This window comes from Pectinophora gossypiella, chromosome 6 (assembly GCF_024362695.1).
Source record: "Pectinophora gossypiella chromosome 6, ilPecGoss1.1, whole genome shotgun sequence".
Classification (NCBI taxonomy): domain Eukaryota; kingdom Metazoa; phylum Arthropoda; class Insecta; order Lepidoptera; family Gelechiidae; genus Pectinophora; species Pectinophora gossypiella.
Window position 1 is genome coordinate 16,399,933 of NC_065409.1, and position 15,235 is coordinate 16,415,167.

A 15,235-nucleotide genomic window follows, 5' to 3' on the forward strand; every position below is an offset into this window, starting at 1 on the left:
CTATCCGAAATATTAAGTTTTAATATTTATTAGACTTACTGGTGCTGTTTAGGATTTAATTATTGTTTTCTTTAAGTATTAAGTGAAACACGATTGTTTGGTTCCTTTTTCAATATTTCATATAAGTTATGTGTCTACAAGCTACTAGGCTGTACGTCAATGACAACCACAGCCTCGGTGTCATTTAAAAAAAAAAAAAAACTCCATCTTGCGCGTGACACCCACTACTGTGTGCTCCGCATTTTAATATTGTTTTTGTGGTGAAATAATTGATAATATTCTTCGTGGACTTGTGCCTCTGATCTAGAAACTGTACTTTAACTATTATATACAAAATCAAAAGGAAACATTGTGTAATACGTCTCAAACATCAACTACCGGCCGGTATTTCATATGGCGGCGCCGTGATCACGTGGTGAGTGGCTCATTTCTTTTATGTTTTATTGGAGAGAGTGCCTACAATCGTGAAGATCTTTATATACTTTAAACTACATAAGGTTAACTGGTCCTTCACAGTTCATTCCCGAAAACCTACTTATTTTTCGTACATGTTATTTTGGTCCTTAGTGAACCGGATTGTCAGTAATTCGTACCGTACAAGACCTATGGATTTTACTCTCAAATATTGTGTTAACCATGTAGTTCTATTGGGGAATATATTGTGCATAAACAAATGTTGTAATTTCATTATCTAATTACATATAACCCGAGCGGTTCGTTTATTCGCTTTCTCGTTTCAGTCAGCCGAGAGTAGGTACTGTCGCACACTCCGTGATATTTGTCTAGAGTTGCTATTCTTCCATAATAAGATTAAGGATAAAATAAATTATAAGTTTGTTCGCTTGTGCATTGGTTTAAAATAATACAAAATTATATCCCATTGTTGTTTATTTATCGTGATCGTAACGGAATTAAGATGGTACTCGGTATGAATCAAGCTAAACGTAAAATCGTAATCAAACGGTTGAATGATGCATATATATGTGCAAAAAGATGTTTAACAGATAGTTCTTATAAGGAACGATTTATTTCATGGTGCGATCGCCTTCCGGAGTTGACAGAAGAATTTGATTCCGTACATAATAAAATTTTATCAAAACTGGACGATGATAATGAAGAGGCATTCAACGAAGAGGATATATTTCGTCAACAGTTTGATGAGACCTACTCGGATATTCTCGAAATAAAGTGTAAAGTTTTTGGTATCGATAAACCGAAGTCCGGTAATATCAGCTCTCATGACATACCGCCGTCGGACAACCATAGTGAAAACAACAAGTCGTCAGCGCAGGTTAAGTTGCCGCGTCTTATGTTAAAACCATTCGACGGTAATTATAAAAACTTTCTTCCATTTCGAGATTTATACGATTCATTAATTCACAAAAACAAGTCATTGTCTAAAGTTGAGAAGTTTAGCTATTTATTGTCGTCACTTCAAGGCTCGGCATTGGAATTGATAAAAGTTTTTCCTTTAACGGAATCAAACTATGACGTTGCCTACAAAACTTTGATAACTCGTTATGAGAATAAACGGCACCTCGCGTTTATTTCATGGGAGGCAATTCGCGACTGCAAGCTTGCTGCAAACGATGCTGCGTCATTACGTAATGTCTTAGATATTTTTTCGGAAAATTTAGCGATTCTGGAAAATCTAAAGTTGCCGACTGGTGAATGGGATTTTGTGCTTTTTCACACTTTATTGACAAAACTTGACGTTGCTACTCGCAAGGAATTTGAAATGAGCGTGACGTCATCTGAAATTCCTTCCTTCGACACATTAAAAGATTTCTTGATGAAATATTGCCAAGCTTGGGAAATGTCTTCTTTAGCGTTGGGAACTGAAAAGCCTACCGATAAAAGAACCAATGCGAACTTTAAAAAGAGTAATACGAATATTAAAAATAATAACACTGCTCAGTCACCACGCCAATACACCACGACGACACTTGTAGCCAGTAATGCTACTGCTACGGATAATATTTGCAGTTATTGCTCTCAGGGCCACTTCATAAGCCATTGCTCAGACTTTCAATCTTTGGCAGTGCCACAAAGATTTGAAACAGTTAAGAATAAAAAATGGTGTGTGAACTGTTTGCGTCCAAATCATTCGAGCCGCACTTGTCGGTCTAAGACAAATTGTCGGCATTGTGGTCGTCGCCACCACTCATTGTTGCACTTCCCGGCCCAGCAGGCTTCTCATTCGGCCCAGTCCGCGTCGCCTATGGCCCAGTCCGCGTTGCCTTTGGCCCAGTCAGCGTCTATTTCCATACCTGCCCCTGTTCCCACTGGTGATGCGTCAGGATCTCGTCCAGTCCAATTCGATCAACCTGTCAGTGTATTAACCAATACGATTAACACTGGCAAGGTTGTAGTGTTGTCGACTGCAAGGGTAGAAATAAAAGACAAATGGGGTAATTATCAAGAGGTAAGAGTGCTGCTGGATTCGGGTAGTCAGGCTCATTTTATGACTGATTCTTGCGCTCGCCGGTTGGGCTTGCCCAAATATAAGAGTGACGTTCCAATTTACGGCTTAAGTAACCAAGAGGTCAAGGACCTTGGCAAGGTCAATTGTGTGATTCGACCGCGACGCGGACGTGAGCAAGTCCTTACGTTCGAAGCCATGATTGTTCCCCGAATATGTGGAGATATGCCTTCCTCTCGGATTGATAATAGTACATGGGCGACATTCAAAGACATCACAATTGCTGATCCGAATTATTACTTACCTGGGTCCATTGACGTTCTGATCGGAGCTGAACTTTGGCCCTCTATATTATTGCCTGGGTCGATTCCATCGACTGATACGACTCCCATGGCCCTCAACACTATTTTTGGCTGGGTTTTCATGGGAACCGTACCTTGTCAAACTGTACCTAAACTTAATGTGTTATTGGCCATTAATGACCACACTTTGAATATGACACTTCAAAAACTTTGGGAGGTAGAAAATGTTCCCTGTGAACTACCTACATCTCTGGAAGACACACTTTGTGAAGAACACTTTTCTAAGTCGCACTACAGAGATACAGATGGACGTTACATCGTGGAGTTACCCATGAAAATGGATACCCCTCAATATAAAAATATGAAGTATAAGGCACTTCGAAAATTTTATGCTTGCGAGAAACGGCTCTTGCAAAAACCCGATTTGTATAAAGCTTATACTGATTTCATGCAAGATTACTTAGATCGTCGTCACATGTCTGAGGTACCTCAATCTGATGCTGATAGATCTGATGCATATTATATACCTCACCACAGTGTCATCAACGAAAATAGTGCATCGACTCGTCTTCGCGTTGTTTTTAATGCGTCCGACCCAGACTCTGACGGAAATTCGTTAAATCAAAACCAATTAATTGGGCCGAAGCTCCAAACTGATATTTCGGCTATTCTTTTAAGGTTCCGACTGCATAATATTGTTATGACCACTGATGTCAAGCAAATGTACCGCCAGATTTTGGTGAACCCTAAGCACCGGCATTTGCAGCGCATACTATGGCGTTTTGATCCTTCTCAACCTGTGTCCGAATATGAACTGAATACAGTGACTTATGGGGTTTCCTCGTCACCATTTTTAGCCCTTCGCGTAGTACAACAGTTGGTTAAGGATGAGGGATCGAATTACCCGAAGGCGGCTGAAGTTCTGAACCGCGATATATATGTCGATGACATTGCTGCCGGTGCCAAAACTTTGGATGATGCGCTAGAACTTCGCAATCAGCTCATTAACATTTCGCGCAAAGGTTGCTTTGAACTTAGAAAGTGGGCTAGTAACGACCTACGTATTCTAGAAGATCTACCTTCGGATCACTGCCTTTCTAGGTCCCAGACTTGTGACTTGGATCAAGACAATTTCGTTAAGGTATTGGGCTTGAGATGGGACCCGACATCTGATAATTTTACATACAAGGTTCAACCGTTGAACAGACGTTGTACGAAGCGTACAATGTTGTCAGAACTTGCACGGATTTTTGACCCGTTGGGCTTTCTTGCACCACTTACTTTCTTTGCAAAGTGCCTTATTCAAAAATTATGGCTATTAGGAACCGACTGGGATGCAGAACCTTCTCCTGAAATATTGGAATTATGGGCCAAATATGTTCAGCAACTTCCTCAACTGTCCCAGTTTTCAATTCCGCGACAAGTTACTCATCCGGATGCAACAAATTACCATCTTCACGGCTTTGGAGACGCATCTCAGGCTGGATATGGAGCGGTTGTGTATCTTCGATATGAACTTCCTGATGGAACTGTAAAAGTTAATCTTTTAAGCGCTAAATCCAAGGTTGCTCCCACGAAACAAATGACTCTACCTCGTTTAGAACTTGCAGCGGCGGTATTACTCACGGATCTTCTGTGCTTCATTATTCAAGCATTGTCACCACTGATGTGTCCAGAAGCAATTTTTACCTGGACGGACTCCATGATCACATTGGCGTGGATTCACTCTTCTCCATTACGTTGGAAGACGTTCATTGCTAATCGTGTCAGTCACATTCAACGCAAATTACCACAAGCTGTGTGGAACCACGTAGACACTAAGTCGAACCCGGCAGATTGTGTCTCCCGCGGTCTGTTGCCAGACCAGCTTGTAACGCATCCGTTGTGGTTACACGGGCCCGAATGGTTACTACAACCGAAAGAAGCTTGGCCTAATGTCCAGGTTTCATCTCAAGCTAAATTACTGTCCGAACAGGAGCAAAGGAAAATGGTTCTGGTCTCTGAAGTTCGTGATTCAGATGTAATCCAACGTTTACTATTCAGATTTTCTTCTCTTAAGAAAATTCAGCGAGTATTGGCCTATGTGCAGCGTTTTATAAACCGCGCCCGAAAGCGACCATGCTCCAGAGGTGCCATCATCACCAGCGAGATGGAAACTGCCTTACAGTTGTTAGTATCGTTTACCCAAAAGAGAGCGTTCAATGGGGAAATAGAAAACCTCAACAGCAACAAACCTCTATCAAAGCCTATGAGAAAGCTCTGCCCCTTCCTAGACTCACAGTCTATTCTGCGTGTAGGGGGACGATTGACAAATGCGCCCTTGGACTATGATGTTAGACATCCCATATTATTACCGAAAAAATCGCGGCTAACAGAGCTTGTTATTCAAGATGTGCATGAATCGCATTTACATCCAGGGCCTCAAACTGTTCAATTTTTATTAAATCAAAAATTTTGGGTCCTTTCAGCCAGGCAAGTCATCAAGAGTTGCATAAGCCAATGCATACGATGTTTTCGAGTCAAGCCAACTGGTGTACAACCAATAATGGCTTCTCTCCCTTCCAACAGAGTATCAGGAGTAAAGGCCTTCGCAGTAGTAGGATGCGATTACGCAGGCCCTTTAAATGTCATCGTTGGAAAACGAAAACGAGGTGTTCGCTCAGAAAAGATGTACCTGTGCATCTTTGTCTGTTTCGCCACTAAGGCCATTCATATCGAAGTGGTATGTGATCTGTCTTCCGATGCTTTTATAGCAGCCCTCCGTCGGTTTGTTGCACGCCGAGGTCGCTGTTCTCAAATTATTAGTGATTGTGGAACAAATTTCGTTGGTGCTTATCGCCAATTAACTCCTCTTATGGAAAATGCTGCCCAATCTGAGCACATTTCTTTCAGCACTCATCCACCTTCAGCTCCACATTTCTCAGGTTTGGCTGAGGCTGGAGTCAAATCCATAAAAACTCATTTACATCGTGTCATAGGTTCACAGCTTTTGACCTATGAGGAACTTCAAACCCTGATTGTTCAGGTAGAAGCCGTGTTAAACAGCCGTCCATTATGCGCGGTTAGTAACGATCCAACTGATCTATCTGTTTTGACACCCGGCCATTTCTTAACGCTCGAGCCTCTCACAGTAGTCCCAGAAATACCGGAAACGCAACTTAATTTGAACAATCGTTGGCATCATTTACAACGGTTACATCGTGACTTTTGGCGTCGTTGGTACCATGACTATCTTAATTCATTAATGCAACGAAATAAATGGTATAATAGTTCGGGTGTTATTTCTGTCGGTAACTTGGTTTTAATCAAAGAGGACGATCTTAGGCCAATGCAATGGCGGTTAGGGCGAGTTATCGATGTTCATCCCGGGTCCGATGGTGTTATCCGTGTTGCGACAGTACGGACTCAGTCTGGTACCATGAAGCGACCTTCTGTTAAGCTTTGTCCCCTGCCTATTCAACGGGACGAGCCTACATTTAATTATTAGTATTATGTTCTCTGCAAACCTTATGTTTTGCAGCGGGGGGGAATATGTTTAGGATTTAATTATTGTTTTCTTTAAGTATTAAGTGAAACACGATTGTTTGGTTCCTTTTTCAATATTTCATATAAGTTATGTGTCTACAAGCTACTAGGCTGTACGTCAATGACAACCACAGCCTCGGTGTCATTTAAAAAAAAAAAAAAACTCTCCATCTTGCGCGTGACACCCACTACTGTGTGCTCCGCATTTTAATATTGTTTTTGTGGTGAAATAATTGATAATATTCTTCGTGGACTTGTGCCTCTGATCTAGAAACTGTACTTTAACTATTATATACAAAATCAAAAGGAAACATTGTGTAATACGTCTCAAACATCAACTACCGGCCGGTATTTCATATGGCGGCGCCGTGATCACGTGGTGAGTGGCTCATTTCTTTTATGTTTTATTGGAGAGAGTGCCTACAATCGTGAAGATCTTTATATACTTTAAACTACATAAGGTTAACTGGTCCTTCACAGTTCATTCCCGAAAACCTACTTATTTTTCGTACAGGTGCCTTGGTTATTTTTATTAAATAACGTGCCTTCCAAAGTACGGATCATCTTACTTTCGGGCAATCGGGTGATCAGCCGGTAATGTCGTAAGCAAACTTATCACATAGTGATTTTAGGATTCGAACCCGGGACCTACGGATGAGCTTGACGCTCAACGATGCTAAGTTAATTAAGAGCCGCTTTTTGTTAAGCAATTAAGTCATAAAGATAAAGTTGGAATGTCTCAAATAGGTTAAGTGTCGTCTCACTTAGTTTCATAGAGTTCTTACTTGTAGAAAAAAGATAAAAATAATATATTTTATGACACTTTGGAATAGACTTCCGGACAGAGAGTTTCCATGTTTGGCAATCGACGAACCCCGGCCAAGTAATTAATGCCATTTGCGGCAAATCTACAATAAGTCAAATCGAAAAAAAGAAAAAAAAAATACGAATATTAAATATGAAATTCTAAAGTACAAAACCATAGCGCCCTCTAAAATGAAAATTTAATAATTATATTATTTATTATTATAATATAATTATTAAATTTTATTTATTTTTATTTATTATAATAATTATAATTATTAAATTTTCATTTTTTTATTATAAATAATATAATAAATGACTATTATTTTAATTGACAGTAGAGTAACTATTGCTATGGTAACCGTGGTGGCCCAGTGGGAAGAACGCTTAAGATTGCAGGTTCAAATCCCAGCACGGTTAGTTAGTTAGTGGGCTCTGTTTTCCGCATTTAGACTCTATTATAAATCCCATCACGGACCTATATCAATTATTTTTCTAACAGACTTTTAATCTATTCATAATTCTGTATAATTTTATTTTTTATTGTTGATTTTTGTACAAAATACTTTATTTTCTTACTATTCATACGTAAAGAAATTAAACCGAATATAATATGCGGCACTACAAAAACCGCATATCTATAAATATGCGTTTTTCTTTCCGCATATACCGAATACCAGAATAATATTCGACGCATCTCTAGTAAGTAGATATCTAAAGTTTTTTAAACTACTGCTTTATTGACAAAGTTTTGGCTTTTGATAACATTGTATGATATTTGTATATACTGCACCGGTTGAGAGCCTTCAGCACTCCCCATTTGTCCTGCCATGTAGTTAATGCCATCTGCGGCAAATCTAAGTCACGTCGAAAAAAAAGAAAGAAAGTATATACTGCGTCTTGAATTCTTGATCGGTCTCTTGAAGCTAGCTTCTTCAATTCATCACGGCATTGTGTTTTACTGTAGGAAACAGTATGCTACACGCATTTTTTACACTAGGTAGATATTTATACTCTTAAGAAACACCGCCATGTTTTGTTTAAGTCAATAAACAAGACACTTTTTATATTTAACACGTGTTAAGAATGCAACCGGATGATTGATGTGATGATTATGATCTTAATAACGATGTTACAGTCAATAATTAATCTACGCCAAACTTCACGAGCCATTGAATCGATTATACCGATTATTAAGCAAAATGTTCTACCGGAAAGGAGATGCGACAAAAACCTCCGGAGTCCAGTGGTTCTCAAAGTGTACACTGGCGACAGGAGCTGGCTACACCCATGTTCACTGGACTTCTCCTCGAATTCGCCCTTAGTTGAGGCGACGTCAAGGCCTTCCTGGAAGTCAGCTCAAAATCGATATTCTTAGGGTGCCTTTCCATCAGAGATGTTCTATGCTGCGATGCTACGGATACGTTTGATATTCACCAATCATATTCATTGGTGCACATAGCATAGCACCGGTGGAAACGGATATTCTATTATATTCTATGGATGCATGCTGTGGATGCGTACTTTAGCTATTTTCCGAGCAGAGTACCTACAGCATGCCCGCGTTTTTGGCTGAAAGTAGACATGCCATCGAGGACGCAAAAAGTTGTATAAAAAGGTATTTCTATTAGTGATGTAACGAATATTCATATTCGCATACCCGAATGTCAATAAATCGACATCCGGTCACTAAAGTCGATATTTGAAATAATTTTAATTATTTTTGAGATGATCGAGTGCTGTGTGATCGAATTAGATATGATTTACCCCAGTGGGATAAAAGCGTGAGTGAATGAATCTATACTATGTGTTATAAATATGCCTAGATTTGTAAATTTTGGGAACCGCTGCACTGTAGCCGCTGCGCACGCGCCTCTAACAGAGGCGGTCCATAATTTTCTTCGCATTATCGTCTAATTACGGACGTATCGAGAAAAACTTGACGTTTTTGTTGCCTGCTACAAGTAACATTGTATATAGGTGAAAAAATGCAGTGGGTTAGCTATCAATATTGATGGATATAATCCGAGGACAGATTCAGACTAACTGAAACACATTTATGAAGGAAATGATACATAACATAAGTAACCTATTAAGTATACGACCCACTGCTACGCACAGGCCTTCCCTCGTGCCAAGTGGAATACCATTGTCTGTGCCTACCTTGATGAGATGTAGGCATGATGTTATGTTATTAGAATACTGCCCTCGCGGCACAGCAATGGCTCCGCGCGCGGCTCTATTTATATCTATTGAGGGTTTCGACCAATAGCCGTTAGCCGTCATATCTACCGTAGAAGCGTCTATTGGTCAAAGCCCTCGATATATGAGCCGCGCGCGATGCGATTGCCATGATCTAGTAGATTAGTACTACGTATAGAACGGTAACTCTTCGGCCCGCACCAATTCGCATCGGCCGCCGAGCTCACCCCCTCTGGGTCCTTTTATGCTGCTAAGACTACTTAGCAGCCTAAAAGGACCCAGAGGGGGTGAGCTATCCGTTTCGCTCGCACTTATTCATTAGCCGGTAAACTAAGCACACTGACACATTTATAATATCTCTATCCTCTTAACGGCCTCCGTGGTCCAGTGGTTGAGCGTTGTGCTCACGATCCAGAAGTCCCGTGTTCGAATCCCGGTGGGGACAAATCACAAAAAACACTTTGTGATCCCTAGTTAAGGTTAAGATATTACAGGCTTATCACCTGATTGTCCAAAAAGTAAAAAGACCCGTGCTTCAGAAGGCACGTTAAGCCGTTGGTCCCGGTTATTACTTACTGATGTAAGTGAGTAATTGTTACATGAGCCATATCGGGGGCCTTTGGCAGCTCGATAATAATCCTGACATCAGGGTTGCTGAGGTTGGTAACCCACCTCACAACCCACACGATAGAGGATAAAATACCTATCTCTATCTATCTATTGTATCTGTGTAAGCACACCAAGTTAGAATCGCGTCTTAAATCGTGATTTACTTAGATTAACAAAATCGGTAACGCAGTCAAACACCGCAACAAAAATTAATTGCTATTCATAATTTGCTATGATAATATGAAATCTAGATGAAACATGCAGTCTGGGCGTATTAAAAACTCATTAAGATAATTGCCCTGTTCTCTTCTAACAGTTTATATCCGTGTTACGCATAGCAATGGAGGAATAATGAGTATGGGAGGAGATTAATAGCGTTGCCTTTTGATTATACGATATCGTTTCTGTGGTTAGCTTGTTAATCTTCAATATACGGTCACGAGTACTAATATGTATACACTTTGATACCATGTCACATTAACTTTTTTGCCAAATGAAACCGTAAGTCTCATTAAATGTCAAATATGATAGTGCGACAGGGTTCTAAAGTGGGTACACGATATTGCTGAGCCCAGCGAATTATTTGTAAACAGTGGTGAAATTATGAACCATTTGTTGTCATAATTATAAAATGTAGGTTTTGTAGGTGTTTTTGGTCTATTACAGAAACGACATGACAACCAGGTCTTAAGTGCAACCAGTTAATTTATTACGTTGCAAGATACTAATTAGACTTTTGCAGCCTATCGTATCTATTGGACGGAATGTCTGATTCAAGTCGTTGCCTTGTTTGTTAGCAGAATTACTTAACAGCCTCCATGGTCTAGTGGTTAGAGCGTTAGGCTCACGATCTGGAGGTCCGGGTTCGATTCCCGATGGGGACATTGTCGAAATCCCTTTGTGAGACTGTCCTTTATTTGGTAAGGACTTTTCAGGCTTGAATTACCTGATTGTCCGAAAAAGGAAGATGGTTCCGTGCTTCGGAGAGCACGTTAAGCTGTTGGTCCCGGCTATTAGCCGTAAAAACACCTCCACCAACCCGCATTGGAGCAGCGTGGTGGAGTATGCTCCATACCTCCTCCGGTTGATAGAGGGGAGGCCTGTGCCCAGCAGTGGGACGTATATAGGCTGTTTATGTATGTATGTATGTATATATAACGTATTTCCGAGCTGCTTGGTCTGAACTTATGTGGGTCTTTCCATGCTACGTTCCCTAAAATTAACATAGATGGCGCTGTACAGAGTAGCCCTCGTTTAATAAGTATATGGACAAATTCAAGACCAGATTCTCAGAAAGTCAAAAGTACGGTCACGAAGTATGTATACACTTTGGTACCATGTCATATTAACTTTTTTGACAAATGAAACCGTAAGTCTCATTAAATGTCAAATATGATAGTGCGACAGGGTTCTAAAGTGGGTACATGATATTGCTCATGACTGTACCTATCACTTGTCCAAACGATAACAACAAGTCAGTATACTACAGGATCATTCCAACATGTTCGAGAATAATCTCACATATTTTCTGGGCGTAAAATGCTAATAAACTTCTAATTTCTCCGACATTTTTGTTAAATATTTTCCATTGATTGATAGCCTTTTAATGACGTAGGTTTTATGCGAAGAATGATTTCTGGTTGCGTGAAATGTGCAATATTTTAGAAATGGACTTACGGACGTCGAACTGTCTGCGAGTTTGTTCCGGTTGTTTGTTCTTCAATTAATATCTGCCACTGTACTGGTGACGGCAAAAGTGCTGGATTATACATTATTTTATTATAAAGTCCACCACCACCATCATCTCGACCATCTGATCATTTCGACGAGCTTATTCTATGCTTTTTTGTAATTGTTCTGTGAAAATTTTAAGTGATACAAATATACTTAAAACTACTTACTTAATATAGGTATATTAGTGACTTTAGTGACGTTATTGTCTTGTTTTTCTGTGGGCGTCCTTTTATAATAAACAATGTCTATTCTATTCTATTATATTAGCTTAATCTACTTTTTACTACTCAACTTTGTTATTACTACTTACTTTACTCACGATTTAAAACGCCGATGTATATTATGTATATTTTCGTGAATAACTTAATGTGCAAACACAGACTTGAGAATAGTTGAGGATAGGTACTTTCAGATTGTTAAGACAATCGGCAAGGGCAACTGGAAACAAAAGTCTACATATCTGCGTTTGCGCGAGCAAACATTGATTTAAATAATTACGATAAATACGTCCCAAGTACAAAAAAGGGCCAGATCGAACCAATTCACCTAAAAATGCAATATTGCTATTTGGCATTAGTTTGCATTGCACACTTACTTTTACTTGCGCAAATGTCAAATTGCAATAATGGCCCCGATTCCTGCAGACACCTCCTAATTTTACTTTCTTGTCATTTTCTTATTCGCCGAAAAGGAAAGGGACGGAAAATTGACAGCTCTTAATTTTAGGAAGAATGAGTAAATTAATGAATAACCCGTGCGAATAAAATAGGCATCTCGCTGGTATGCATTCCGTTTGTCGTGCTGTCTTCTTAATTTTATCGGGTTTATTAGCTGATGTAAAATATTTAGACGGTTGTTTTAGATTTCTGCTTAAAATTGACGTGTACTCCACAAATTTTATGCCTGTCGATTACCCGTCCCATTATTTTTCAACGTGTAAGAAAATGACAGGTATAACTTAAAATAAAATTAGATGGCGTCTGCAGGAATTAGCACCATTGTTTTTTAAATGAATTGCTTCAGTGTGGTCTTTTTAACCTCCCTGGTCTGGTAACACCCAGATAGAAAAGAATCGAACTGCTAATCTCGACTGATATCACTATGCTAATGAAAGTTTCAACACTGGCTTCTGTACTTTGACAGATCTAATTTGTCCCGCACACTGAAGCTATTGTAAAACAATCTCAAATTGTATTGAAGTAGACGTTCTGTTTTACAGCATCAAGGTACTTACTTTATCTATTTTTAAAAGATCATCATCATCAGCCCATTAACGTCCCCACTGCTGGGGCACGGGCCTTCCCTATGGATGGATAGGGAGATCGGGCCTTAAACCATCACGCGGGCCCAGTGCGGATTGATGGTTATTAACGACTGCTAATGCAGCCAGGACCAACGGCTAAACGTGCCTTCCGAAGCACGGAGGAGCTCGAGATGAAAACTAAAACTGTTTTAAAAGATACTACTTATAAAATCTCAACGACTTGTGCTTACCACTGTATCATTCAAAGATGGCGTCTGATTAATATGCCGACAGTATATCGTTACGTGTGAATCTGATTGTTTTGCCGACGCTATCAAACCTTTAATTCATAATTGTTTATTTAATAACCTCTTGTTGTGGCACAACTCTATTGCGGAAACTGGTTATTTTAATGACATTAACACTGTTAGCTTTATCAAGATTTAAAGTGTATATTTAAAACTTAATTTCTTATTGTATTGTTATGACTTGTGACTTAACTTGTCGCGGCAGGTACCTTAGGCACATTAATGATACTTACTTACTCTATGTAAGATAATAATATGTACTCTAATCTTTTTTTTTCTTTTCAGCGAGGGATTGTTCACTTGTCCTGTGAACGCTTCTCCCGTCGACTACGCAAAGGTAAGGACACACCTTTATTATTTTTAAGTAAGTAAGTACTTTTACTTATTAAAAAGAATACCAAATTGGAAACGTCCTTAAAACCAGTTTAGTTGGTACGGTTTACTTTGAAGCAAATGGATATCCACACTCTGCTTACACCGGTGGGAAATAGGCGTGAGTTTCTGTATGTAGCTTTGGTGTCTGAAAGGCATAAAATCCATAAAGTCCATAAAATCCTATCCTATTGCGCGTGAGTTGTCTATCCACTTTTATAACCAAATAATTCAACTCTTCCCAACTACAAGAGTAAGCACATACAAACTTTCTGTTCAAACAACTCGCACCACCAAGCGACAAAATCCTGTGTAAACATTGCGCATGCGCCGCGCGCCGTGCCGCCCGCGCGGGTGGTCGTGCGCTCGAGTACAAAGAAGTTCACACAGCTGCCGCTAGATGGCGTGCGTTGTAATAACAACTACGCGCCGGAGTTACCCACAAAGTAATTTGCCGCCGAAAGGAATCCAAAACGAAAGGATTTTTATGAGAATTTTATTGTCTTGTAAAACAGAAGCTCTTTCAAAGGGATGAATAAATAAAGTTTAAGAGCCTATTTAATTAGGGTGTAATTGATGTGGCGGTGAATTATGTTTTTGACTTTGGGTGGTATGAAAGGGCTCAAAGAATCGGATTTTGGGGGTGGATTGCCAAGAGGCAAGAACTTATGTTAAAAAACCTACACAAATTATGAAAATATAGTAGAACCCAACCAAATCAAACTAGAAGATCAGACAGGCAGTCGCTTCAGTAAAAAATGGACCAATTACATCTTCGGTTTAGGTAAAGGGACTTTGTGATACCCACTGCCTTAGCCCACATCATCACTTTCCATCAGGTGAGATAGTGGTCAAACTCTAGCCTAAGTATATTATTAAAAAAAATCTGGTTAAAGCTAACGCAGTGATTACATACTCTTTGTAGCTGCTATTTGATAGTTTATAATATGGGAGTAGCTTCAATGAAAAAGCCCCAGATATTTTTTTATTAAAGATTTGAGTGCCTTTACATTTTCGGAGGTATGTGACCTAACTTGTATTGGTCTGGTTTTCCCTATTGGACTTGGAAGGTCAGCCAGGCAGTCGCTTCTGTAAAAAACTGGACCTGTCAAATATTCAGTTTAGGTAATTGGACCCTGTGAAAAACGGGATAACGCTAGGGAGATGTATATTTGAGTGCGTTTAAAAATCGTTGGAATGTGTCAAGCTACTTAGCTTATACCTACCTAATAATGTAAATGCGAAACCAATCTAGCAGTCGACATGAGTCAATCACCCACATTCTAACGGATATTTCACGTCTACACGCGGGTAATTGAATTGGAGATAAACGCGTGTGAACTGCGCGGGCGCAGAGTGCGTGTACGCGATCTGATCTGGTTCCGATTGGCGCGTTTCGATCACTGTTGCTTCATTCTGAATTATGATTAACGATAAAATTGCTATGAGTTTCTTGAAAGGGGTTTTTGTATTGCTCCTGGGAATGGTATGTACGTATAAAGTACCTATTGATATGATCAAATAGGTAGGTTGTAAAATAACGTTATATATTTCAATAAGATTAATTAGATTTCCAAGTATTTTAGTTCATTCGGTTTAAAGATACTTTATTCTCAAAAAAGACATACAGTCACTTACATGAGAAGAGAACTTATAATTTAACTTAATAACTAAGTTATGCAGTGTCGTACGCACCGCCATACTTAATAGGTAT

At 39.5% G+C, this 15,235-nt stretch overlaps 1 protein-coding gene across 1 annotated transcript in view; it reads left to right on the forward strand.

Annotated features, from left to right (window-relative positions):
- The window catches only part of LOC126367798 (TNF receptor-associated factor 4), a 125,150-nt gene that overhangs the window by 14,962 nt on the left and 94,953 nt on the right, over window positions 1–15,235 (forward strand). Inside the window, exon 2 of the mRNA XM_050011546.1 lies at window positions 13,435–13,486. Coding sequence (XP_049867503.1) covers window positions 13,435–13,486 — 52 coding nt within the window. The remainder of the gene's footprint in view (window positions 1–13,434; window positions 13,487–15,235) is intronic.